The following is a 24,097-nucleotide window of genomic DNA, read 5'->3' on the forward strand; positions in this document are numbered from 1 at the left end:
TGTGGGACACGATATCACGTCTAGTTCATGCCTGACATGAGGCATTTCTACAGTAAAAATGGCGCGAAACGCAAAGTCACGAAGTCATGCTAATAGTAAAACTAACAAATCACGACTCGCTGATTGTAACACCACCACCGGCGCAGTTGTATTTTTCTGAGGTGCCGACCGATTCGATCAAGATACAAACAAGCCACCTTGGTCAAACATCGGGGTTTATTTGTCAAATTTCCCTTGTCGATCAGCGAGACAACTGAGCATGCTTAAGCGAAGACCACAAGTACTCATCTGCCAAGCACAAGGCAATCTGCCAGCGATTCCGGTACAGCGTCTACGTACTGTTCCCAATAGTCGGCTGCTCCGTGCTTCGAAAGCTTGCTGGAGTAGCGTTCACCAACCGAAAGTACCGTCAACGGCGAGAGATCCCGAGTCTGTATCAGTTCTCACCAACGATATATATAACGTACGCACGAACAGCCGGTCCCATCGCATTCCTCTGACGTTGGTCGACATTCACCTCCGTCATGAACAGCTACCGTTCGCTTACTTTTTCAAGCGAGCGCTCAACGAAGCACGATTATTGGAATCCTTGCAAGGGATTTTACGCGAGGATTTTCCGCAAACAGGTGGACGTCTGTATCAACACATGTCTATACAATGCAGTCCGAACGATACGGTACCAATTTCTTTTGGAACAATAAACATGAGTTTCTCAGAGTGGCAAGATCAAGCATGGGGCCACACGCATCAGGCAGGCAACGGGCACCCGGTGTTGCTACCGATTTTTGATACTCTGTTTCCGCATCGACCGAAAAAAAACGACACCCATGACTTTACCGATTACCCGGGAAGTCTACTAAAAATTCGCGTTACTAATTTTGAGTGTGGCGGAACAGCGTTGGGAATCAATTTCAACCACGTTCTAGGAGACACGGCATCTTGTGTCGATTTTGTTTCTCGTTGGAGCCATCGTTACACTCGTCGTTGGGAAAAGCTTCAGCAAAATGCAAAACTTCCGCGGAAGGTATCAATCATGAAAGAAATAAAAGGAGAAAGCCAAAGCAATGACCGATCTCAAGCAACGGTTTCTGGAATGATGACAGTAGATTTGGCCTTACTTATGGGACTGCAGCGCAATGATGAGCAAACAATGCAGCCGCATGCTTCTTTTGTACCCGTGATCGAACAGACATACGTGCCTCGGTTTTTGCAAGATTTGTGGCACGCTAACTGTATGCAACAAGCTGCTTTGTCCCCTGCCCTAAACATTGAACCTGCTCGAGTTGAGCATGAATATGTTCGCCTAGCTTTTCCCCCGGAACTTGTTTTAGCAATGAAATTGCTGGGAAGATCCTTATTTGCACAAGCAGTTGATGATAATATTGCTTTTGTTTCGACAAACGATATGCTAACAGCTTTTGGTTGGCTTCTGAAACGGAACTTGGCGAACGAGCCGAATCACGCTATTCGAATGGTTGTCAACCTTAGAGGGAAATTTGACGTGCAAGAGAACCTGTTCGGCAACGGTATCACCCACGTGACAGCCGACCTTGCTACTTCTTGCGTGCGCTCCGCAATTACGGTAGCCGAACTAGGGTTAGCGGCCATGTCCATCCGAAGAGCTCTTGTTGCGGGACTTTTGGAGGTTCCTCGTGGCCTACAGGAATCTCGTTTGGGCAATGAATTTAGCACCATCTCAAGGATTTCGTCAACTCCGTCGTTTTCGACTACTAGTTGGGGACAATTTCCTCTGTGGAAGATCCAATTTGGATGCCATCCTCTGGCGGCATTTCACGGCCACCCCTCACACCCATTGCCGTTGGGTCGCACTTTTGCATCTGTCATCACTCCAACTTTAGACGGTGGGTTTGTGTACGAAATGTTGGTACCGTCAGACCAAGTAATGCGCGCACAGGAGCTACACCAAGCCTTGGCGAAGAAATGCTTGGATTGGGACCAAGCTCACATCCTTGAATCCTAAGCGAAGGGGATGTGTCCCCTACTCGATGACTACCTGGACACATAATGTTCAGTATAGTCTATGGCTAAATTTTCGGAGTGTATTTTGCAGTCTAGTAAATTCTGATTTTGTTCATTCCAAAATCTTGCGGATACGAGTAGAGAGCGATAGTTTGATATTCCTAGCATAGGGTTTGCAAGGCTACCCCGATGTTTCTGACGAGAGTGGCGCGAAATCGACAGGCGCGCGTTTGCACCGATTTTCTTCCGCATCCCTTTTTCACTGTCAATCCACCACAATGAAGAAGATTTGGCATTACAGTTAGTGTTGGTCGTGACGATAAACATTTTCTTCTAGCCAGTGTTTTACATTTCATCACCATGTCTGACGAATTAGCCACCCAGCCTACTCTGGTCCAGGATAACAGGCCCTGGGTGGAACGGTATCGACCGAAATCGTTACAGGAAGTGTCGCATCAAACCGAAGTCGTCGCGACACTCCAGAACGCGGTTACCACCGGCCGCTTGCCACATCTGTTACTTTATGGGCCTCCCGGCAGTGGAAAGGTACAAACTCAGACTCGATTTGATACCATTTCGTCTTTGTTATTATATCTTTTCGTTCTTCTCACGTTCGCAACCAATCAAACAGACTTCCGTAGCTTTGGCGTTGTGTCGTCAACTCTGGCATCCTTCGCAATGGCGTCGCCGTGTATTAGAGTTAAACGCAAGTGATGAGCGTGGGATAAGCGTAGTGCGCAACAAAATCAAGCATTTTGCTAGTTTGACCGTGGCGAAAGGAAACAGTAACGTTTCGTCCACCAAGAGCTTCTTTCTCAAGAAGAAAGACGCTGGTAGCGATGAGATGGAGACAGACGATATGGAGAACTATCCCAATCCTCCTTTCAAGATCATCATTCTTGATGAGGCCGATACAGTCACACCCGACGCACAAGCTGCTCTACGACGAATCATTGTAAGTCGTCTTTTATGATGAAGCTTGTTGTGCTTTGTTCGACAAAACATACTGAGACGGGGCTAACGTTTTGTGCTACATATTCTCTTTACTTGCGTTTCAGGAAGCCCATTCCAAGATAACTCGCTTCATTCTAATTTGCAACTACGTCACGCGGGTAATAGAACCCCTAGCCTCGCGTTGCGCTAAATTTCGATTCCAATCCCTACCTCCGAGCAGTATGAAAGCCCGACTGGAATGGATCGCCAACGAACAAAATTGCTCCGAATCCGAGAAAGACTTGTTGGACGACATTTTAGAATATGCGGACGGTGACATGCGTCAGGCCGTGACAACTTTGCAGTCGGTCCACTCGTTGGCAGCTGGTGGTGCCAAGGTGGACAAGGCTGCCTTGGCCGAAATCGCCGGTCTACCACCACCAGCTATTGTGGATATGCTTTGGACAGCTCTCCTCTCTAATTCCTTCGACACGATGGAGAAAGTGGTTGAAACTCTAAGTGCGGAAGGATTTTCGGCTCAGTTGCTACTGTCAGCTCTCGTGCCCAAGCTCGTCACTGACCAGGACTTGAACGAACTGTCCAAGGCCGAACTAGCAATTCGAATCGCTGAAGCAGAGAAGAATATGATTGAGGGAGGAGATGAGCAATTGCAGCTGTTGACTGTTTGTAGCTTGGCTGTGAGCTGCTTTGAACAATCCAAGACAATTAATCAATAGTTATTTCTGCAAATGATACGGTATGTGTGCATAGTTTTTCACTGTCAATCAAATACATTAACGACAAATCTTTCAATGGCACAGGCGCAAGCACACATGCACTCCTTCCACAGATGATTGTGAAATGCTTCAGGGTAACCCTGCTAGCTAGCGAGTGGGTGGATTTTCATCATCTACAGATTCGAACTACCATAATTTTCAGCTTTAAGAGAATACTTAAATTGCTTACACTAGTTCAATAATCGCCATCTTGGCGTTATCTCCCTGTCGTGCTACAGTTCGTAGAACACGTGTGTACCCTCCGTTCTGTTCACCGTAACGATCCGGGGCGGCCTCGAACAAGGAATGGACCAGGTTTTTATCGTACACCCAGCCAAGGGCCTGACGACGGGCGTGCAAGTCACCGCGCTTTCCCAATTCAATCATATGATCCACATGCTTACGGACAGCTTTGGCCCGCACGAGCGTGGTCTTGATGCGTCCGTGTCGAATTACTTCGGTAGTCAATGCTCGTAACAAGGCCTTGCGTTGATCGGCAGGCTTACTAAGCTTCTTGAATCCGTGACGGTGTCGCATCATGTTGAGTTCGGAGCGGCTCGCAGGCGTACCACGGGAAACTGACGAAGGTTCCATCAGCGAGATAGACCGTCCAACAAAGGAGCTACCTCCAGTGACTGCAACACACGAGAACGCCAGAGTTAGTATTCGTTGAGAGGGTTTTCGGGGAGTTCAGGCACTTGCAATGAAACTACAGAATACTATATCCGAACAACACCGAAATCAATCAGAAAAATATCGGACAACAGAGCCTCTTTGATGTTGACTATCAAGAATAGCTGCCAAATCGCAGGTCCTACTGTATCCCACAGCGAGGATGGAATTTTACTGCGGGCTTTTCAAGGCCAGTCCAATAACATAGGTCCTATTGGGTGTCCCTTTACTACACCTTTCTACAAGCTGTCTGTCTACCTACCGAAAGCAGAGGCCCCCATAAAAAGGAGAGAAAGAAGTACCAACACACGCATGGGAAGGGACTTTTAGGACAATGGACAGAAGTGAGCAACGGGAGGCTGCGGTTCTGTTATTGATGTTTTTGGTCAGCGTCGGCTCGAGCGACCCAAGGCCTACTCTCGCTGGGCGGCGTGATGGCCTGCGGGAGCGCTGTGTTGGAGAATGAGCGGTCGAAAGTACGTCAGAGAACCGCAGGTGGTGTTCTACAGAGTACGTGATAGACAGAAAAAATAAAGAAGCATTCTAGATTCCAGTATATTTGTTAGCTGTAGTCTTAGAGCGGCACATGGAGATAGGAACGTCGATTTCCTACTAGGTTTGACATAAAAATGAAAAATGTATGCCCATCATCCCAGCCTCTTCTCGCAAGACACAGCACATTCCATCTTTCGAAAGTAGGCAGTATCATGAAGACTGCGTTTTTCCTTTCTAGCTTGCTTGTCGGTGTTGCATCCTTCGGTATGTTTCAGTGAACCACAATATTGCGGAGACGGGGTATGGTGCTTCTTGTTGTTTCCTGTTTTCGCCAAAAAATACATGATGTCGGAACCGGAATCGTTTTTTTCTACGTGTGCTTGTGGCAAAGACCGCGAGATATGAACGTGGAACCGAACGTTTGACGTTTCATATGTGTAGCGCAAGCCTCATATTGGAAAAGGAGTGAGAAAGACCGCATCCATCTGGCCTGCACGATAGTGTTCTCATATGATTTTCTGCCTCGTGAATTTCTAGGCGTCGCTCCACGACATGCACGTCACCAGACTGCCGCCCGGGCAATGATCGAAGAGGCGGACATGTCGACCGATCAGTTGGAGATCAAGAAAATCAGTGATAAGTGGGGAGAGGTTCGAATGATGGATAAAGAAGAAGCCGCAAAATTAGAGCCGGAATGGAAAGAGGCGTACGACAGGTTCCACGAAAAATACGACAGCGATATGGAGAAAATGCTGAACATTGCCGAAAAAGTCAAGACTATGATTGAGCCGCCAAAGGTGGAAAAGAAAACTCAAGGGCAGCGCAAGCGCGACGCTTGGGCTAAGGTACAGGCTCGAGAAGCGGCCCGGGCCGCCAAAAAGTAAAGCCTGCTTTGTAGTGATGTAAAGCACAAATTTACATTGTCCTTATGTCTCTTTAGTTACTCCCATAAAAGCGTCTAATAACCGTGGAAAGTCATAGTCGTTGCCTCCTGTGTATGGAAGAGGACGAAACGTTTCAAAAGATTTCCACATCGTAGGATCACATAGTTTAGAGGGGTTGTCCACCACAAGTATGTGATGTCGCTCGCCCATAGCATCGGCAAGTTCTGTCTGATGATTGTCCATCAACATTGTGTTGATGACAACCGCGGCTCGCTTTTTAAGACGCAGTACTTCCATTACTGTCCCAGCACCAGCGTGGCTAATGATCAAATCCGCCGCTTTCATATCGCTCGTCAAGTTTGGCTTGAACGCATATACCTCAACATTCAGAGATGGCGAAGACAGGATTGGCGGCTTGGCGCCTTTCCCATATTGAATGACTAAACTGGAATACCCGTTCTCGACCATCCCTTGTAGAGCATCATCCGTGGAAACAGCTTGTATCAGCGCCTCAAACAGGGTTGTTCCGACCGTAACAAAAATTGTGCCGCTCATGTGAAAGACGTCTTGGTTGAACTCTTTTCTTGACAGCACGCTTTTGCTAGGAATAGAGAAGAGATTGGAACGGAAAATCAGGCAAGTCTCTTGCTACTCTGACTACGAATTGACAGACAGTGAATGACTTTGCCCTGAATGGGAGATTCGCAGTCAATGATCGTTGTTACAAACGGTCACAAAATTGTATTTCCCCTGACTGGGAGTAGGGTTTCGTCTCAAGTGAAACTCCGTCACAGATAAGGTGATCACGGTCCGATGACAAGCTTACTGTAAGCGGAAACAAACATTCCTGTCAGTAGCCAATGCGGATAAGGAAATGATTGCCGTCTGACAAAGGGTAAGTTCCTTACCAGGCACCAAAGTGGCATGCTATTTTAACACAGTAGTCTGATTGTTATATATTCAGTGTTGAGGCTTTGCTTCAAATTGTTACATCAGGCGAGGGCAAGTTTATCGACTGGCGCTCCATTCTGATCCACCTCCAAAGGGGCCATCGGCTATGCCGTGGAAGCCTCCAGAGCCGACTGTGCGGGTAGTCGGTGATGTGCTGGTGTTGCGCTGGATAATTTCCAGCAGCAAATCTGGCTCTGACTTCAAGTCAGCGAGACCTGCCATAATCACAGGATCATTCAAATTTCGCATAATATACTCTAACGCGATATCCTTGAGCCCTGCCGCATGGTGGCTGTGCGCGGCGGCCAATATACCAATAACATTTTCAACTTGAATGTCTCTCCTAATCAAATCTTCGCAGAGGGCCTTTAGCCGATCGAGCATAAACTGCTCACTCGCAATGAGCAGATATATACCGGTCTCAAGTGAGACGTCCTTTACTGAGTCTGTGTATAGAAATTCCAGAACTTTCAAAAAGACCAAGTGTGATACATTTGGAAGGTCAATTGCTTGAAGGTCGTGACTGGGCACACAAGAAGTCCCAGCGTCTTGACGAGCCAAACTTTCCCTCATGCCACCACACAACATAACCCGAAAGTACTCCGAACGAAAAGCCAGAACAGAGCGATGAGCGAAAACGTCTTTACCCTCGACCAGAAATCGCACGTCGGAAAGGTCAGGATTGTTTATCATTCTGGAAAAGTCGTTAACGAGCGTAGGTGGAGGCATTAAAATGGGTTTTAGCCGGAATTTGTAGAAGTCATTGAGTACCGTAGCTCCATTGTAGCCCCCAAATACGTAGAGGCAATTTTCGTATACCTGTGCTACCAGAGACGAACGCCCGCTGGGAGCATCTCCACTGGAGCAATCGACTTGGACCCAATGATTCGTCTGTTCATCGAATAAAGAAAAGAGTGCTGTAAGCATCAAAACGATGAATGCTGAAATTCACGATTTCAACCGCTTACCTCAAAATCGTATGCGAACATGTCCGCCAACCGCTCACTTCCGGAGTATCCCCCGTAACAGTACATTTTGTTACCGTACAGGCAGCAGGAATGAAAATATCTTGGAGAAGGAGGAGTTCCATAGCACGGTAGCTCGGTCCACGTGTAGGTTGCCAAATCGCAAGCGAAAAAGTCAGCCTTACGCTCAACACCGTCATATCCTCCCTGAATGTAAACATGTGTCTCATCCTTGGCCCATGCAGGACAGGAACGCACACTCGGTAGCGAACCTTTCGCATCGATTTCCGACCAAGTTTTGGTGGAGAAATCAAACTCAAACATGTCGTTTAACCAGCGTGAGCCGTCAAACCCCCCAAACAAAACAAACTTCCCTTCATGAACAACCGATACGTAACCAAATCGACGACTTGGAGCCTTGCCTCTTACTTGATGCCCGGCAGGAACATCCCCTGAAGCCGCGTTTGCGTCATCCGCTCGGTCCGGATCTGACGATTCTTGAATGCACGTCCATCGCTGACTTTCGATGTCAAACTTCCACAAGTCATTTAACCAAGAGCTTCCATTATATCCGCCGAATAGATAAATGGATCGGCTACTATCCGAAATTACTACACCGTTGTTCTCGCGACGACCTGGTTTTGCTTCGGAAAGCACTTTGACTTCGTCCCATTGCCCAGTTTCGAAACTGTACTGGAAGAAGTCATCCAGTCGGCCTGTACCTCCGCCGTATCCCCCAAAGACGTAGAGACGGCCTTTGACTACAACACTCGCTGCACCGGATCGTGGAGGTGGTACCATTCCTTGCCGCCCAGACATCCGGCACCAAGTTAAGCAATGTCGATCTCCAGAACGCGGAATCTGAGGACGATTAAGGCTGCGTTCTTCCATTCGTAGTCCTTCCATGACACCGGTTCACGGCCTCTCTCCTCTACAACCTAAAGTGGCGCTATCCAAACAATTCCTGATGAAAGAAAAAGACAGAAAGCGAATGTCTCGATATGCTACTGCCAACCTGGTTTTGTGGCGAGGGAAGACCGGAGGTATTCGGTCAGAATTAGCCGCTTCAAGTTGGGTCGTGGCGTGGACGCTTTAATTTTGTGAGTACATATTTAGGTGCATATACTTTGTTTCATCCTTTGTAAATCTAACAATAAAAGCACAGTTGATCACGAGACACATCTAACTACGGTGTGAAGGCCAGACGCTTTTATTACTTCGCTGACGGTGATTTGAGCGCGCCTCCCACAATTGAACGGCGGCAACGATCCCTTTCGTTTTCGGAAGTGAAATTTACAAAACCAGACAGGACCATGAGTGAAGAAGCCCAAACACCGACGGAAACTCCCAACGAGAGTCCTGCAGAGGTGGTTGAAACAAAAGAAGGTGGCGAGAATGTACCTGAAGAAGAGAGCACCGCTACCTTTGAAGCAGTGGTAAGTGATTTCGCTCGAACCGTGCTGGTCATTGCACACGCCTTTGCACGCCGCTGTAGAAGCTGCGTAGAAACCCTACCACAACCCTCCATTTCTTTGACTTTTCATTCCTTTTAACCTTCCTATCTTTCGTTCGTTCCGTTGTCAGGTCAAACTTGAAGAAGTTGAAGTGAAGTCGGGAGAAGAAGAGGAGGTAAGTGGAGAAGCACCGTGGCTTGATCTTTCGGCTCTCCTCTTAAAAATCTCTATTCCTGAAACTCGTTTGCTCCTGTTTTCTTAGGAAGTTCTATTTTCGCAACGATCGAAGCTGTTCATTTTCGGAGAGACCTTGCTAGATAAAGGGACCGGAACTAAGTCATGGCGAGAACGAGGAATTGGAGACATTCGCATTTTGCGTCACCGTGAGCATCAACGGATCCGCGTGTTGATGCGCCAGGAAAAGACAATGAAAGTGATTGCCAATCATGCATTGGACCCTCGCTGTGTACTGAAACCAAACGCTGGAAACGACCGGTCTTGGGTCTGGTCAGCTTTCGATTTCGCTGGAGGAGAGTTGGTCGAAACCGTTTTTGCCATTCGTTTCGGCGACTCGGACAAAGCACTGGAATTTAAAGCGGCCTTTGAGAAATATCAAGGTGAGATGCAAGCACTTTTGAACGGTGAAGACAAGCCGGGCGAGGACGGCGGAAAAGCAGCCGACGAAGCGGCGGAAGCGCTTGCCGGTCTATCGACCAAAGGCGAGGAGAAGGCAGAGGAACCCTCAGAGGATTAGAAGCGCAAGTGTTTCGGTCGAACCGAAGCTATCTTTTCTAATTTTCTAGCGTAATCACTAGATTCCATCACTATCGATCGCAATTTCAGTATTTACATTCTGGCTTATTCACAGTTGCTGACGTGAAGTTCACATTCAGATCCTATCGTAAGGCTGAGTTTTTAATAGATGTTGAAGGATCCAACGGTTAACGAGAATTGTGGAGAGGTATTGCACGCCGTAGATATCATGCAAGCTATCTGTTTGTTAATATAAGATACATTACAAACTACGATCAAGAGATTCAGCGCCTTCAAAAATCGATGATTTTATTGTTTCTGTTATTTCTAGCAGTCGAAGGGATTTATCTCGAGCAAAAGTTTCAGGAGAGAAAATCATTTCCAAGTCGTGAAGCCTGGTGTTCGACCTCGGTGCCAGCTCCGTACACCAGTACCCGGTGTCCAAATCGTGTGAGATTGTTATAGATCTCTGAATCAAAATCTAAAACCAGCTCTATGCGCTGCACTTGCCGTACAAAGGCCACCCGACCCGGAACAGTGGTGGTAGCTACGATTCGGTGATCTGGAATTACTTCAACAGGAACACCGCCTCCTCCTGCCCGCAGTTCCCGAAGACGTTCGTCTCGGTCTATTTCCACAAATCCTTCATCCCCCACCAGGATCACAAAAACATTATAATAAGTTCCCAGTAAATAAAGAATGCGCTTTAATTTGGTACAGCCCACTTCATTTTCCGGTACCGAAATCGCAATGGTGCTACCTTTTTCGGGAGGCGCGGCAAGAGCGCCATCCTTCAAAAAATGTGATAAAATTCGAGCGCGATCTTTGCGATTGATCGCGTTAGTATCCGTGCCTTGCGATAGGTTCTGTCGGTACGTTGCCGCTCGCGTATGCTGAAACGCCAATAGACCGTCAATCAGAACGTTGGCGCCGTGTGCGTTGGTGCGCAATCGGCTATTGGGTTCCAAGTGTGGCGGTGCATCCGTGCAAATTTTCGTCACCGACCGGATTGCCACCCGTGAAGGATCGATACCACCGTGTTCATCGTTCTGGGCCGTCCGCCGTGGTTGCGTGGCGGTAGGTAGCTGGGCGTGCGGCAAGATGGGTCGAATCAACAGAACATACACCGCGGCGCTGACAATGGCGAAGAATATGGCCGTGTTGAGAAACGATTCCAAATCTGTTGCCATGGTCACGCAAGCCCTTATCGGGAATAGGACGGCGTGGAAGAAGGGCGAAGTACATATGGAGCGCAACGATCGTTGGAGACTAGAATAGCTAGCTAGAGCTACTACCTCTCGTATTCTTCGGACGTGCCGAGTTTGCGGCAGTAGAATATGCCTATCCCAATGGGTTTCTTGTGCTTTTGAAGCAGCATCTAAATTGCCTATATTTGGAGGGTGAACGTAAATCTCCTACCCAATGATGCTGACGTGCGTGTTAGGTTTCTCCTAAGCGTAAAGATGAAAAAGAGCTGCAATATGTATACATATAAAATAAAGATGTCGGAGATGGCTGGCTCCACTCCTCTTAGTCAGCCCGCCATTTTCAAGAGTCCCATTTGGCATATGTGTTATATGTGATCGTGACTGCAGGAAATTGGATGTGTTTATCCGCGAACCAATGATGTAAACGTTCCTACACAAGTTGTTTTCCCCTCTAATCGAAAACTAAGAAGCTTAAGCCCGACATTGCAGGTCGAGCGAGCTCTGACCTAAACAGAATTATCATGCTGAATTTTTCAATTCTGCGGATCACTTTTTCCTAGCAAGCCTGCACGCATGCCGGGCAAGAATGAGATTGTAGGGCACGGCCCCGTGAGGATTCGTTCCTTCCGGTGAGGTTTTGTCAAGACCGACTGCGAAGTCCGAGTTCGGCTGAACCACAGAGAGAGATCCTGTGATTGGACGTACATTCGTACAAATGAGCAACGCTGTTTCGTGGTTAGAGCTCGTTTCGTACGATAGAGTCTATGATGAGTAATGCACAGCAGCAGACTAGAAGGTCCAGCTACTCGTCGTCTGAGCCAATCGATAACATGGCACCGCCGGTTCCTACTCGGCATCGAAAGGTGTGTCTTGAGCCGAGAAAATACGAAAATACAGGCGAACGTTTCTGTGCGGCTGGGGGAGAGTATTATTCTCCTCCACACACGACACGAATGGACTGCATCGGACCGGTGCAGCCTCCGGGATATCGCACGTATCGCGATTCATCGCCGTATCCGTTTCCCCATCCAACTCATTCCACACCATCTGGTTACTACAACACAACCCCGACACTGGTATCTAGTTGTCACACGCGCACACATACACATATACAAACACATACCCCTGAACTACGCGACGCAGCGTGGAGTGAAGTCGTGAGGTCGCAATCGGTGCAATCGAATGAGAGAATGCCCCCACCGCAGCATCTTCCGTACAGTGGCAGAGAGTACGGTATCTTGCCCCCACGGATGCCTCCGCGCACCTCTTCCAGCCCGTGTCGTGCCGGAGTGCCTACGTACCAGTCGACTCCGGTCAGCACCATGCCCGAGCACTACCGGGGCGAATATCACGGGTTCACAGCCGAAGAACGATCGGGGTATTACACAGGCTACCGGCGAGCGTCAAATGCGTTGAATTGCCCTCCCACGAAAACAGTGGTAGCGTCCACCAGCAAAGTAACGGATGATGGGGCCTCGTTCACGTCGGAATCGTGGGATGAGCAGCATCAGCTTTTCGTAAGGGCGTCCATGAAAAAGAGAAGAGCTCCGTCTACTACATCCTTCCCGTCCAAATTACACAAAATTATATCCAACCCTCTCCACCGAGAATTTATAGACTGGCTGCCCCATGGTAGAGCATGGAGAATTTTGAAGCCAAAGATGTTTGAGAAGGATGTGATTCCTAAGTTCTTTCGTTCGGAGCGATACGCATCCTTTATGCGACAGGTAAGTCGATGGGGGGTCACATCGGTATCTTCCGGACCTGCAAACACTGGCTCATACTGATATTCTTCCCTTCCTTTATCAGGTAAACGGCTGGGGTTTCAAACGTATCACGGAGGGTCCGGATCTTAACTCCTACTACCACGAGCTATTCCTACGTGGGCTCCCTGATATCTGCCTTAAAATGCAGCGTGTCACCTGCAAAGCGAAACCCACTGACGGTGCGGAGTTTGGCGAGTGTCCAGACTTTTACAAAATCAGTATGTTTGCTCCGCTACCTGACCCTGACCTGCAAGACGAAGAAACAGCAGCAGCAACCCCGAAGACAATTGTCACCAAAGATTCTTCGACCAAGCTATACAAGCGACCAAGCTCTCCATCATCACTAAGTACTATGAGCGGATCTGCCGGGTTGCACGATGACATGGCCATGACGAACGCTATGGAGCCTCTTACACCAGTTCGTTCCGTGCATTCCCCCGCTCCAAATACGTCTCCTCTACCTTTCCATGCTTCTTTGGCCAATTCTCCGTCGCTTGGATATAATAGTAGCAACGTTAGCTTGAGTTCGTTCGGGGCAACGCACGAAGAGCTGATGTGGGGCACTGGACCTTTTTCATCCTTGCATCATCGTGCCGAATCTCTCGGGGCTAGCGGTGGCCATGTGACACCTCCGTCAAGTAGACAATTCTATCAGTCAACGCGGTCTGAATCACACCACGAAGATACGAGCGGCCTTTCCGCAGCAGACTTATGCTATTTGACCCATCAGAACCGGGTTCTTTTACACCAAGCAAAAGGTTTCCGTAACGACAATGAGTATCAGGGAGTTTGAGAAAAAATTATGATACAGTGTAAAGTGTGGGAAGTTGTGTCCGCAACTATCTCTGTTGCAAGTATCACTCTTGACGCTGCGACATGAATTCTATTGTGATCGCTGTAAAGGTAGACATTCCGGTATACATCGCTGTCATTTGCATACAGGCTTTATAAAAAGTTAATACAATTTTGCATTGCATATTCGAATGTGTCTTTGAGCAAAGTAGCACACAGTCTGAAGACCGAGACTCTTTACTGACGATACACAAACAATAAGTTACGAATACCAAAAATCTCAGGACAGCATAGGCATCAGAATTAAGTAATGTAGCTTGTTGAATCAAACAAATAGACTAGTAAAATTTTCTTATCAGTCTGCCGTTGAATACTTAAAGCTCAGCACCATCCGCCTGCTTCTTCAAAAAGTCGAGCAAAACGGAAAGAGCACGGGTCTCCTCCCCAAAATCAGTCACTACGGCGCAGGAAGTACGGACAGCCTTCTTCACAGTGCCCTCTTCATCAAGCTTTGCAAGACCACACCATGCACCCAGTTCCTTACCGTCTTCAACCATAACAACATGGACTTCACCTTCGTCGCAAAGAGCCTTGATAAGCTTTTTGTACTCCTCGTTCTCGCAGTTTCTGGCGAGACAACAGAGACGAGCCGAACGGCGATCCAGGGCCTTCGCACACTCATGAAGACCTTTCTTGAGCCCTCCATGGATCATAGCCTTTTGAAGAACCTTTGTGAAGCGGCATTGTCGTTAGTATCAACCTTGGATAGACACGGCACCAGAACACGGCATCCATGCAACTCTAGTGCAACATACCTCCTTCAAAGCATCCTGGACGCTTATTTCAACCTCGGCTTCTTCTTCTTCCTCAACGGGAGCGGGGGCAGGATCAGCTTCTTCATCAGCCATGGTCGACAATAGGTTTTTAGAATTGGGATTAGAAACAACGATTCTCACTCTACGGTAGTAACGTAGGGTCCTCGAATAAGAGGAGTTCGAAAGACGAAGGCAGCCCTCAAACAGGTATGTTTCGTACGGAACTGTGGATGCGGTGGTGTCTTTTAGTAAGAGAGGTAAAATGATTTCGTTTAGAGATAGAGTTAGAATCAGATGCTTGACGTCTCAAGAAGAGATATTTACTATCAGGTTCGTGAGCTTTTCGAGACGAGGGTTCTGTCATGCGTTCAATCATATTGTGGCACTTTGTGCGTATGATTAAGGGAAACTCTGTAAATTGGTGCCGCTAAAGTTATTCATGAGGAGAGGCTCATCGCTAGCTAGAGAGAGACGGTGTTGTTGGCCCCGTCATTTCTAGTAGTAGTAGTAGAAACAATACGAGAATATACGTGGAAATTTCACAAAGACTGGATTACAGTCACAGCAGCAATACAGCGCGTTTCCCATTCGCAGCTACCTATTCACTATTCGTTACACTGTGACTGGAAGCGCATCGCCTCTTCTTCGTTTTGCAATAAAAAAGCCGGGGTTGATTGTTTCTCTTTTACATTCATAGTGTATCAGGAACTGTGTGAAGCATCGAAGTCTTGGCCTCGAACACGCGAATCGGATCCCGCTGTAGCTCACTGTCAAGAGTGAGGACGTCTTCGACGTCCTTTGGAAATTATAGTACCATTCGTGAAGCAGCACTTTTCACTGAGTTTCCGAGAACCTATAGATACAAAGACTTTCTCAATCTTATTCAAGATCCCTTGAAACATGGAAAAGGCGCTGACAGACGCTGCTGACTTGGATGAGAACGAAGAGGCGTCTTCAACAACCGTGATGCCTCTTGCTGCTGACGTCCACAGTGTCTCTGGGCCTGTGGCCCCTCCTCCTACGCCAGTGACTACAATACAACAGCCACCATCAACTGTTTTACCATTACACCAAGGATCAAAATCAGACACAATTAACTTTAGCAACTTCAACCACCCAGCGTTGGATGGCAGCCTATCGCCACAAAACCCCGCAATGGGTGTGTCAGGAGACAATCACATCAATTTCCCCGAGGCAGTCTCTTCTACCACTGCGTCGTCAGATACAGGAGACCAACAAGCACAACTGAGAGCCATGTATCTAGCTGGCTTTCGTGCAGCTCAGGTGCATAACGATCGTTTATCCTTAAAGGACAACTTTGAAATAGCCAAGCATGACTCACAACCAGGGACTCTAACCATGGAAGGAACAAACCCTCTAGCAGCGCCTGCGATTAATGCCGGCACGTTTCTCATGCCAGTAGCGACTGGAGAAGCAGCAGGATTGGTTGCAGCGAGCCCCACGTCATCGAATTTTCCACCGGGCAATGGGAGCACCATGCTGACCCGCAGGCATAGCGATCTTCCAGACTCAGGGGTTGCGACTCGACGCATCACAAGAACGGCCTCGTCAACGAGCTCCATGGCAGCTTCCCCCGCCCTATCGGCAACTGCCTCGCCCAGTGGAGGGGGAAGTTCGGGCTCGAATCCGTTCCCGCGTAAGCTAATGGACATGCTGCGCAAAGAAGATTCATCCGTTGTTGCATGGCTCCCTAGTGGTGATTCCTTCTCGGTACGAGACTCGGACCGTTTTGTGGCGGATATTCTACCCAGATACTTTCGGCATACCAAACTTACTTCGTTTCAGCGTCAACTAAATTTATACGGGTTTCGACGAATGACAAAGGGTCCCGACGCCGGTGCATATCGTCACGACATGTTCAGGCGAGACGATCCCGATCTGTGCCTACAGATGAAGCGAACCAAGCAAAAGGGATCAGCGTCTCCTCAATTGAGACCGAACGGACGAGGTGGTTCTAGCTCGGTTACGTCGTCACCTCTTATGACTCCCGATCAAAGCCCTAGTCTATATGCTTTGGATCCCGATGCTCTCAGCCGGAGTGCGCCCTCTATACTATCTGCATCCGTGATGGGACAGTAAGTAACATTTGATGGATTGAAATGTGGGAAATGTTGATTGAATCTCACAGTTTTTTCTCTCGCAAGCCCGAATGAGCCTCCTCCGTTCAGCCTCAACCCTCCCAGTGAGCACAGACGAGCTGATTTTCGGAGTAATCCACCTGGCCATCCAGGGATTAACATGGCGCAGACAGGACTATCGATCCTTATGGGAGATAATAGTGTCCAACATCAGTCTTCGTCTTCAGTTCCACAAGGAAAGTCACTGGGGAAATTGACTGCCGAGCAGCTAACTCAGTATCAAGCCGATCTGATAGACAGGGAACGGCAAGCCAGCGCCTTAGCAGCCGCAGGGATGGTGGCGGAAAGTGTCAATAAGACTCAGGCCACCCACGGTCACAGCATCGCGCAGGGCCTCGCAGCCCCGCCACAACTGTCTCATGCCACTGCGACTCCGACCCAGACCGCAAATATATCAGAGCTCGACAGCATAAACTGGAATTTGATGGACATAGGGGCGATGCATCTTGACGATATGGACATGGATTTTGCTTCCCTTTTTGACCCCGCTAACGAAGCGGCAAGTATGGAAACGGAAGGCAGCGGATGGCCAAATGTAGGAAAGTCTGCCGCTTCTACCTCCAGCGATCCAAAGTAACTCAGGACACTTCTACAGCGTCCGCTTAGACGGTCAACAATTTTGAAAGGTATCTATACGACTTTATATTACTGATAGCTCATAACTCTTCAGGGGCACTAGTCAAAGTATCTGTGTTTCCCCTTAAGCTGACAATCAGGTTCTTTTTCGCTTTCAACCATTGTTGCATTTTGATGAGGGGGTTCAACTGTGCCTATTGTAAATAGCTCGCTAGAGGAATATTCAGGCACCGTTACTTATTTGTGCCGAGAGACAACCATTAATGCATTTTGAGGAGGGGTTCAACTATGCCTATTTTAAATAGCTCGCTAGAGGAATATTCAGGCACCGTTACTTATTTGTGCCGAGAGACTCACAAGAAACATGAGGGTCTTCGAAATTGTTTCACTAGATCATTGCCAATCTATGTACTGTCCTGCGTTGCGAATTCATTTTACTATGAATATGACGGAAATTTCATACTTTTAACTGCCGCCTTGCTTTCCCCTATATTCCTCTACCCCTCTTAGGTTTAGGATGTCGTATGTTACGTATCCAACTCTAGCCCAATTATAGTACAGTACACCCGTTGCATTTTTTCGTGGCAAGTACTCTTTATGGCAATAAATCTACGATACATATCACTCCAAAACCTTGGCAGCAGCACCAACAGCTAAAAATCCGCATGACAGTGAAGAGCTGTTCTGACAGGTTAGGTGGTTTGCTTGACTAGTCTTGTTTACACGAAATCGACGATTCATGGGTCTGATTCGGTAAAGTTCTGGTAGCTCATATGCAACGCAAAGAATAGAATTGGAATTCATCGCGACAGTCTCAGCAGTTGTGATTTCGAGGGAAAGTGTTGCCCGGTGAATATTTTGAGTTAGAAGTATACATCAAGGTTGCCGGACCTAGATATGTGTGATAAGCCTTCACAGAGGCAGCCTCGGGCAATGCTCGATGGAATGGATCAACTTCGTCGTGATGATGAGGCCCACCTTCACGGAAACAAAGATAAGACAGCGGAAGCCAAAAAACGGATGCGAGAAGAAGAAATTTCGTTCTATTCCAATTCAGAAAACGAATACGGAGATGACAATATATGGGGTCTTCTCAGCGGTGTTGCTGGGAATATATATGAATGGTAAGTCTTCAGTCCGTGCCAAGTTCAAAAATTTCATCTGAGAGTGATGCGCAAAAAGCTTGATAGTAATTCCAGAACTGAAGCATGTCGAGAAAAATGGATACTTGCTGACTCCAGCGTATGAGAAAGTTCTTCTCTTTGATGCCGATCCTTGACTGAATCTTCCTCTTGTTCTCGACAATAGGTATGATTTTGCTGTGTATGGCTTATTGGCACCAGAAATCGGGCAGTCTTTTTTTCCAACGTCATCTGACGAACTCCAACTAATAAACTCATTTGGAGTCTACTTGGCTGCCTTTCTTATGCGCCCTTTGGGCGCCATCGTATTTGGTGAGATGGGCGACCGCCTTGTTGGCCGGAGGAATGCTCTAGTTTTCTCCATTCTGCTTATCACGATCCCTTCAATTTTGATGGGATTGCTTCCGACCTACGACACTTGGGGTGTAGCAGCGCCTGTTCTACTGGTCCTTCTCCGTATGATGCAAGGGCTGAGTGTCGGAGGACAGCTTGCTGGCAGCTATGTTATCAGTATTGAACAAAGCTCTCCTCGAACGCGTGGATTCCGCGGAAGTGTTTGCGACGCAAGTTCAGTCGGTGGCTTTCTATTAGCATCCGCAGTTACTACTTTGACAAGGTCTGTTCTTTCTGACGATCAGGTAAATGATTGGGGTTGGCGCTGCCCGTTTTTGTTTTCTCTTCTTCTCGCCCCTGTTCTGTACAAAATTGTAAAGAATACCGAAGAATCGAGGCTCTGGACAGAGCGCTCGGAACAGCAAGAAAACGAAGGAGTTGTTCGAGAGACTGAGAGAAAAGAAACTCCAGCGGTTGTTGACCTTTTCAGCTCTCCTTTCCGAAGACGGCAATTAGTTGGTATGGTAGGGGTACTCAGCGCTGTTTCAAGTTCCTTTTACACACTTTTTCTTTGGACGCCGGTCTATCTTTCTCATTTACGAGGAATTCTGACGGAAAAAGATGCAGATCTCATGAATTTTGTTGTCGTCGGATTCTACATTTGCTTTCTTTTGCTTTCTGGAAAGCTTTCGGACACGTTTCCTCATCGAATGGACCTTATACGCATTGGGCTTCCCGGTATTATCGTTGCATGCCCTACAATGTTCGGTATGTTTGAGAGTGAAAGTCGATTCGGATATCTTTTCGCCCAGCTTTCGTTTGGTCTCTGTCTTTCGTTAGTGCAGGGCTCGATGGCGGCTTGGGAAGTTGAGCTTTGGATGGCAGATCCTACTTTGTCGTTCACAGGTGTTGCTATAGGTCACAATCTTGCTTCTACAGTGTTTGGAGGAACCATGCCTCTCATCGCAACGTTTCTCTTCTATCGTGCCGATAAACTGGATGCTTCTTCCAGCGGAATGCTTTGGCCTCGCGTATTGCCGGGTTTATACGTCTCGATTTTGGGCTTCCTTGCCTTATACTGCATTAGCAAGGTAGTAAGGCATCCTCATGACGTTAGAACGGGAGATGCGAAACTCAAGCAGCAAGTTGCTAGCAAAAACCAAAGGGGCAAAAAAGCGAGCAGAGATCAGAAAGCAAAGCTGCTGAAATTGGAAGGAGAATTGTTGTCGGGCGGTGGACTTAGTACCGAGTCCTACATACCCCCTGTGCTGTAAGAGGAGCAACGTCCGGTTCCTTGTTTCATGAAAGTAATAGACTGCGGGAATTTAACAAAATGTTACATTTATTCTTTTTAATTATAGTCAGCATTTCCTGCATCCGATCCAAATTTTATACTCTTTCCCTTATATACGTGAAGACTGGAGACGACGGCTTACAGTTATGGCAAGAGCCTAAAATCAGGCTGGACGAACTGTCAGTGTTCATGATCAAATTCACAGTCAAGCAAAGATGAACAACTTCGTTCTCATGAACTTGAAAGTAGGCAGATTGCACTATAGCTCTGACCTCAAAGTAACTTGCTATCGTACCAGGAAGGTTTAGCTTGTATCTTGGTCGACACCTTAAGTCGTGTCGGCTGCTTGACTGCGAGGACTCTCTTGTTGCTAAATCTAGCAGTAAAATCCTCTCATCGGCACCTATTTTGTGATGGGAAATGCTTTCATGAATACTAGCTCATTTACGAATTTTCAAAACTGTGCAGAATACCTATACGTGATATGTCAGTCTTTTGAAAGACCAATGATTTCTTAGTATTCCAGTTTACCCATCGTTAGCGCATTGATTGTGACAGTGAGCATAGTCTGACTGTGAGCCCCCATTTCGCGAATTTGTTCACAGTCAAGTAAACTAACAGTAAATTCCAAAGGGAATTGTTCGGTGCTGTGCCACATAAGCACAATAACCTTTTGGCAATTTAATTTTGCCACCGCACAAACTTTGCATACCATATGTACATCAAATCTCTCAGTTCCAGTCCATAACATCTTCACTGTTGCCCGCAGTCCACCTCTCTCATATATCCATCCATCCAGTCTACAAGGTTATCATACCTGCTGCGATCACATTGAAGTAAAATTTAATATCTCCGGCACTCGGACCGTTTGCGCAAATAGTTTCCTGTAGCACCACCTTTGCGATGAGATTGTTATGCAGATCGTTTGTTCAATGTAGCGCAAGACTATCACTCCGCGGTCGCGTTGCCAATCTTTCACAAAATTCTGACTTTCTACGCGTGGCACCTGTCCCCAGAAGATTTGCCAGCTTTTCAATGGAAAGTCTTAAGGATCTAAGGGTCCAGTCCGGCGCGCCAATTGTAGAATGCAAAAAGGCACTGCAAGCAGCAGGGGATGATTTAGACGCAGCAATGGATTGGCTGCGCGAACATGGCGCCGCCAAGGCATCGACGAAAGTTCAGGGACGTGAGACCACGGAAGGCTTGGTTAGCATGAAAGTCTCAGACGATGGCAAGTCTGCGGCCCTTGTAAAAATTGCGTCGGAAACAGATTTTGCCGGACGCAGCACCAAATTCGTTGACTTAATGTTGAACGTTGTGGATGCCATTTTTCAATCATCTGAAGACGGGAATCTGGATAACGACACAGTTTTGCAAGCAACCTTGGGCGGAAAGGTGGTTAAAGATTTTGTGGACGAGGCTATTGTTGCGATCCGAGAGAATTTGAGTGTCACCAATGCTGTCAAGCTAAGGAGCGAGGACGGGATCCTAGTGGGCTACATTCACAATCGAGTTGACGGTTCAGACGCAGGAACAGCCGCGTCAATTGTTGAGCTGTCTGGAAAAGATGTTACAGTAGACATTTTACTAACAACTGGCAAGAAACTTGCCATGCATGTTGTCGCTGCACGGCCGCAGTATCTTAGTCCTGAACGCGTTCCTGGGGAGGTGCTGAAAAAAGAGAAAGAAATTCTTTTGAAGCAAATGGAGGGGTCAGGTAAACCACCTGAAATCATGAACAAGATTGCTGAAGGTAAACTACGGAAATTCTACGAAAGCGTTTGTTTGACGGAGCAGGGTCACATGATTGAAGAGAAAAGCCCCAAGGTTGGCAACGTGCTGAAGGATCTTGGGATTACACTCAGGCGATATGAGTATCTCATAATTTAATGTACTGTGCTAGATTTTACTATGAAATGGCTATGGACAATCGTCACGCATCCGGTTTGTTTATCCTTACCAAATCACAGTCAACTAATTCGTTAGCATGAAATTTTCTTTGCAGCAGGGGGGAAGTCCGAGGGGACAGAAGCTGGGACGTCTCGTCGGAGCTGGGCCTCGGTGTTCGTGTAAGTAGGTTGGACTGAGAAGTTACTTAACAGTCTTTTCCGTTTTCGTCGGTAAGTGGGAAACTTTGACGGCTTGTCTGTTTACCTTGTATTTACCTGAATTGAGGAAGCTCCTAAGTTGATGTGATCAATATCGACTCAAACTTTCCTTTCTCTTTTCACAACGGATTGTTGTGATGAATGCAAATGCAACGATGGCAATTGGACAATAGTGGCCTTTCGGGATGAAAGGAGCTTTTACGAGTTTTGTAATTCCAATATTATAAATGATTTATTTTTGTGTTGTAAAGCTGTAAAAAGACTTTTGGATCCGGCTTGGAATGTCTGGCATTCTAGTATAGTTTGTGTAGAGTTGGTACTCTTCAAAAGACTACCAAACACCCCGATGCCAGATAAAAGAGTCTTCAGACGCTATTGAATCCAAGATTGAATGCCTGGCACACTAGCATAGTTTGCATAGTGTCCATACGGCTAAAAAGACCGCAACCCACCAATGCCTCCCAAATGGTCTTTGGTGGGGTCACAAATTTGTGACAAATTTGCTTGAAGAATCGACTCATTCGACTGGGGAGCTCGAAATCAAAGAGTCTCATAACCCATTTCTAGACTCCACGAATTTCGAGTGTTACATTAACAGTAAACATGGGGTAACGTAAACCGTTTCCAATGCAATCTTCACAATTTCAACCGAAAAGAAGTAAAAATTGTTCTTTGGGACGGTGAGATCGTTTGGCTCCTATTGTAGTAAATAACAGTAAGAACTACAGCGCCGTTTTTTTTCTTGTCAGCTGAAATTAAGAAAAAATGCCGGATCATCATCACAGAGCCGGTGGGTTGCGACAAACAAATAAAAAGAACAAACGGTCAAAAGCATCCAAGCGAAGCGTTTCTCGCCTTGCTGGCGGTAAAGTGATGGGCGCCAAGAGCGCTGGGGCATCCATGATCTCGCAGAGTAAGGCAGACCGGCGGAATCATGCGGGACAAAAGCGTGCTGCTCGTCGCGAGGAACTAATGCGAAAGAAGAGAGGCCTGGACGGCTTGCCTGCTCCTCCCCGTGTGGTTGGAATCCTGAGCCTCGGACACAACATCAAAATTGAAGATCAGGTTAAATCGTTTATACTTGAAAGTGCTGATAAAACTCTGAATCTTCACGCTAATTTTGACGCCACTGTGACTTGCAAATTCGACACCTATAAAAAGTCTGGCGGTTTGACTCTGCTCACATGCCGCTCTTCGTTCGCGCATCATGGAGATGGAGATGATGCTGCAGTCTTGGCTGCGTTGGATATGGCCAGGGTATGTGATGCTCTTATCTTTGTTATAGATGGGAATGGAGGACGCGTTGACGACAAAATAATGGAAATTAACATCGGTGAAGATGATCAATCGTCATCTACAAACCGGTCGACTTATGGTATGGACTGGAGCCACTTGATTAGTGAGAGGGGCGACCGCATGTTGACGGCGATAAAATCCCAAGGGTTGCCTACCCCATTGTCTGTTCTTGCGATGACGGAAAAGGAAGCATTAGAAGTGGATGACCAGATGACCGTGAGAAGCGTCAAAAGCTTCAGACGATCCAGCATAAAGCGTAGTCTTGATCTTAAAAGATATGTCGGTCGGTTTGCGGCAACTGAATTTGGAAGAGATAACGGTAGAGTTCTTGAGATTGATCTCACAGGGTCGGAGGAAATCAGCTTTGAAGATACGGACGATGCGAGGAAGATTAGGAAAGAAAAAGGTGCCGATGCGCTCGTGCGAACCTTGTGTAGCATGTCGTGCTCTGCTGCGAAATGGGTAGCAAATTCACCTAGAGGCTATATACTATCGGACAGTTACAACCTTGACACTGCGACAAATGAGTTGAAAATCACGGGCTATGTTCGTGGTATTGCTCCGTTTGACGTGAACTCGCTAGTTCATGTGCCTGGTCTTGGAGCATTCAAGTGCCAGTCCCTTACAAAAATTCCAAGTCCTTTGCAAAGGCAAAAGACCGATGCTATGGAAATAATTCATGGCGGAACGATAGCATCAAAGCCCGAGCTTCAAGAACCGCTTGAAATGTTTGCCAATCCCGATT

At 47.2% G+C, this 24,097-nt stretch overlaps 12 protein-coding genes across 12 annotated transcripts; 7 read left to right on the forward strand and 5 right to left on the reverse strand.

The window, feature by feature from the left end:
- Positions 1–167: 167 nt before the first annotated feature.
- Positions 168–1,981, forward strand: PHATRDRAFT_42708 (predicted protein; the record flags this gene model as incomplete). The annotated part of the gene is made up of 1 exon (XM_002176632.1): positions 168–1,981. Exon 1 carries the CDS (start codon positions 260–262, stop codon positions 1,979–1,981), a length of 1,722 nt encoding a protein of 573 aa, XP_002176668.1. The 5' UTR covers positions 168–259.
- Positions 1,982–2,340: 359 nt separating this feature from the next.
- On the forward strand, positions 2,341–3,650 carry RFC4 (predicted protein; the record flags this gene model as incomplete). The annotated part of the gene is made up of 4 exons (XM_002176633.1): positions 2,341–2,526; positions 2,612–2,765; positions 2,835–2,935; positions 3,039–3,650. 4 exons carry the CDS (start codon positions 2,341–2,343, stop codon positions 3,648–3,650), a joined length of 1,053 nt encoding a protein of 350 aa, XP_002176669.1.
- A 225-nt stretch (positions 3,651–3,875) lies between these two features.
- Positions 3,876–4,226, reverse strand: PHATRDRAFT_8720 (predicted protein; the record flags this gene model as incomplete). The annotated part of the gene is made up of 1 exon (XM_002177141.1): positions 3,876–4,226. The coding sequence occupies one exon, from the start codon at positions 4,224–4,226 to the stop codon at positions 3,876–3,878; it is 351 nt and encodes a 116-aa protein (XP_002177177.1).
- A 1,700-nt stretch (positions 4,227–5,926) lies between these two features.
- PHATRDRAFT_9427 (udp-n-acetylglucosamine transferase subunit alg13) lies at positions 5,927–6,295 on the reverse strand (the record flags this gene model as incomplete). The annotated part of the gene is made up of 1 exon (XM_002177142.1): positions 5,927–6,295. A coding segment is annotated over one exon (369 nt), but the record flags the coding sequence as incomplete, so codon positions are not given.
- A 567-nt stretch (positions 6,296–6,862) lies between these two features.
- On the reverse strand, positions 6,863–8,457 carry PHATRDRAFT_9490 (predicted protein; the record flags this gene model as incomplete). The annotated part of the gene is made up of 2 exons (XM_002177143.1): positions 6,863–7,582; positions 7,660–8,457. Coding segments are annotated over 2 exons (1,518 nt in total), but the record flags the coding sequence as incomplete, so codon positions are not given.
- Positions 8,458–8,969: 512 nt separating this feature from the next.
- PHATRDRAFT_42712 (predicted protein) lies at positions 8,970–9,864 on the forward strand (the record flags this gene model as incomplete). Its single annotated transcript, XM_002176634.1, has 3 exons — positions 8,970–9,092; positions 9,241–9,285; positions 9,373–9,864. 3 exons carry the CDS (start codon positions 8,970–8,972, stop codon positions 9,862–9,864), a joined length of 660 nt encoding a protein of 219 aa, XP_002176670.1.
- Positions 9,865–10,225: 361 nt separating this feature from the next.
- On the reverse strand, positions 10,226–11,053 carry PHATRDRAFT_31763 (predicted protein; the record flags this gene model as incomplete). The annotated part of the gene is made up of 1 exon (XM_002177144.1): positions 10,226–11,053. One exon carries the CDS (start codon positions 11,051–11,053, stop codon positions 10,226–10,228), a length of 828 nt encoding a protein of 275 aa, XP_002177180.1.
- Positions 11,054–11,901: 848 nt separating this feature from the next.
- Positions 11,902–13,630, forward strand: PHATRDRAFT_31764 (predicted protein; the record flags this gene model as incomplete). Its single annotated transcript, XM_002176635.1, has 2 exons — positions 11,902–12,798; positions 12,881–13,630. 2 exons carry the CDS (start codon positions 11,902–11,904, stop codon positions 13,628–13,630), a joined length of 1,647 nt encoding a protein of 548 aa, XP_002176671.1.
- A 373-nt stretch (positions 13,631–14,003) lies between these two features.
- Positions 14,004–14,354, reverse strand: PHATRDRAFT_8686 (predicted protein; the record flags this gene model as incomplete). The annotated part of the gene is made up of 1 exon (XM_002177145.1): positions 14,004–14,354. A coding segment is annotated over one exon (351 nt), but the record flags the coding sequence as incomplete, so codon positions are not given.
- Positions 14,355–15,344: 990 nt separating this feature from the next.
- On the forward strand, positions 15,345–17,289 carry PHATRDRAFT_42714 (predicted protein; the record flags this gene model as incomplete). Its single annotated transcript, XM_002176636.1, has 2 exons — positions 15,345–16,540; positions 16,634–17,289. The coding sequence occupies 2 exons, from the start codon at positions 15,345–15,347 to the stop codon at positions 17,178–17,180; spliced, it is 1,743 nt and encodes a 580-aa protein (XP_002176672.1). The 3' UTR covers positions 17,181–17,289.
- A 970-nt stretch (positions 17,290–18,259) lies between these two features.
- PHATRDRAFT_6927 (predicted protein) lies at positions 18,260–18,932 on the forward strand (the record flags this gene model as incomplete). The annotated part of the gene is made up of 2 exons (XM_002176637.1): positions 18,260–18,303; positions 18,488–18,932. Coding segments are annotated over 2 exons (489 nt in total), but the record flags the coding sequence as incomplete, so codon positions are not given.
- Positions 18,933–20,983: 2,051 nt separating this feature from the next.
- Positions 20,984–21,838, forward strand: PHATRDRAFT_31768 (predicted protein; the record flags this gene model as incomplete). The annotated part of the gene is made up of 1 exon (XM_002176638.1): positions 20,984–21,838. The coding sequence occupies one exon, from the start codon at positions 20,984–20,986 to the stop codon at positions 21,836–21,838; it is 855 nt and encodes a 284-aa protein (XP_002176674.1).
- Between the last annotated feature and the right edge of the window lie 2,259 nt (positions 21,839–24,097).

This window comes from Phaeodactylum tricornutum, chromosome 1 (genome assembly GCF_000150955.2).
Source record: "Phaeodactylum tricornutum CCAP 1055/1 chromosome 1, whole genome shotgun sequence".
In the NCBI taxonomy this organism is placed as follows: domain Eukaryota; phylum Bacillariophyta; class Bacillariophyceae; order Surirellales; family Neidiaceae; genus Phaeodactylum; species Phaeodactylum tricornutum.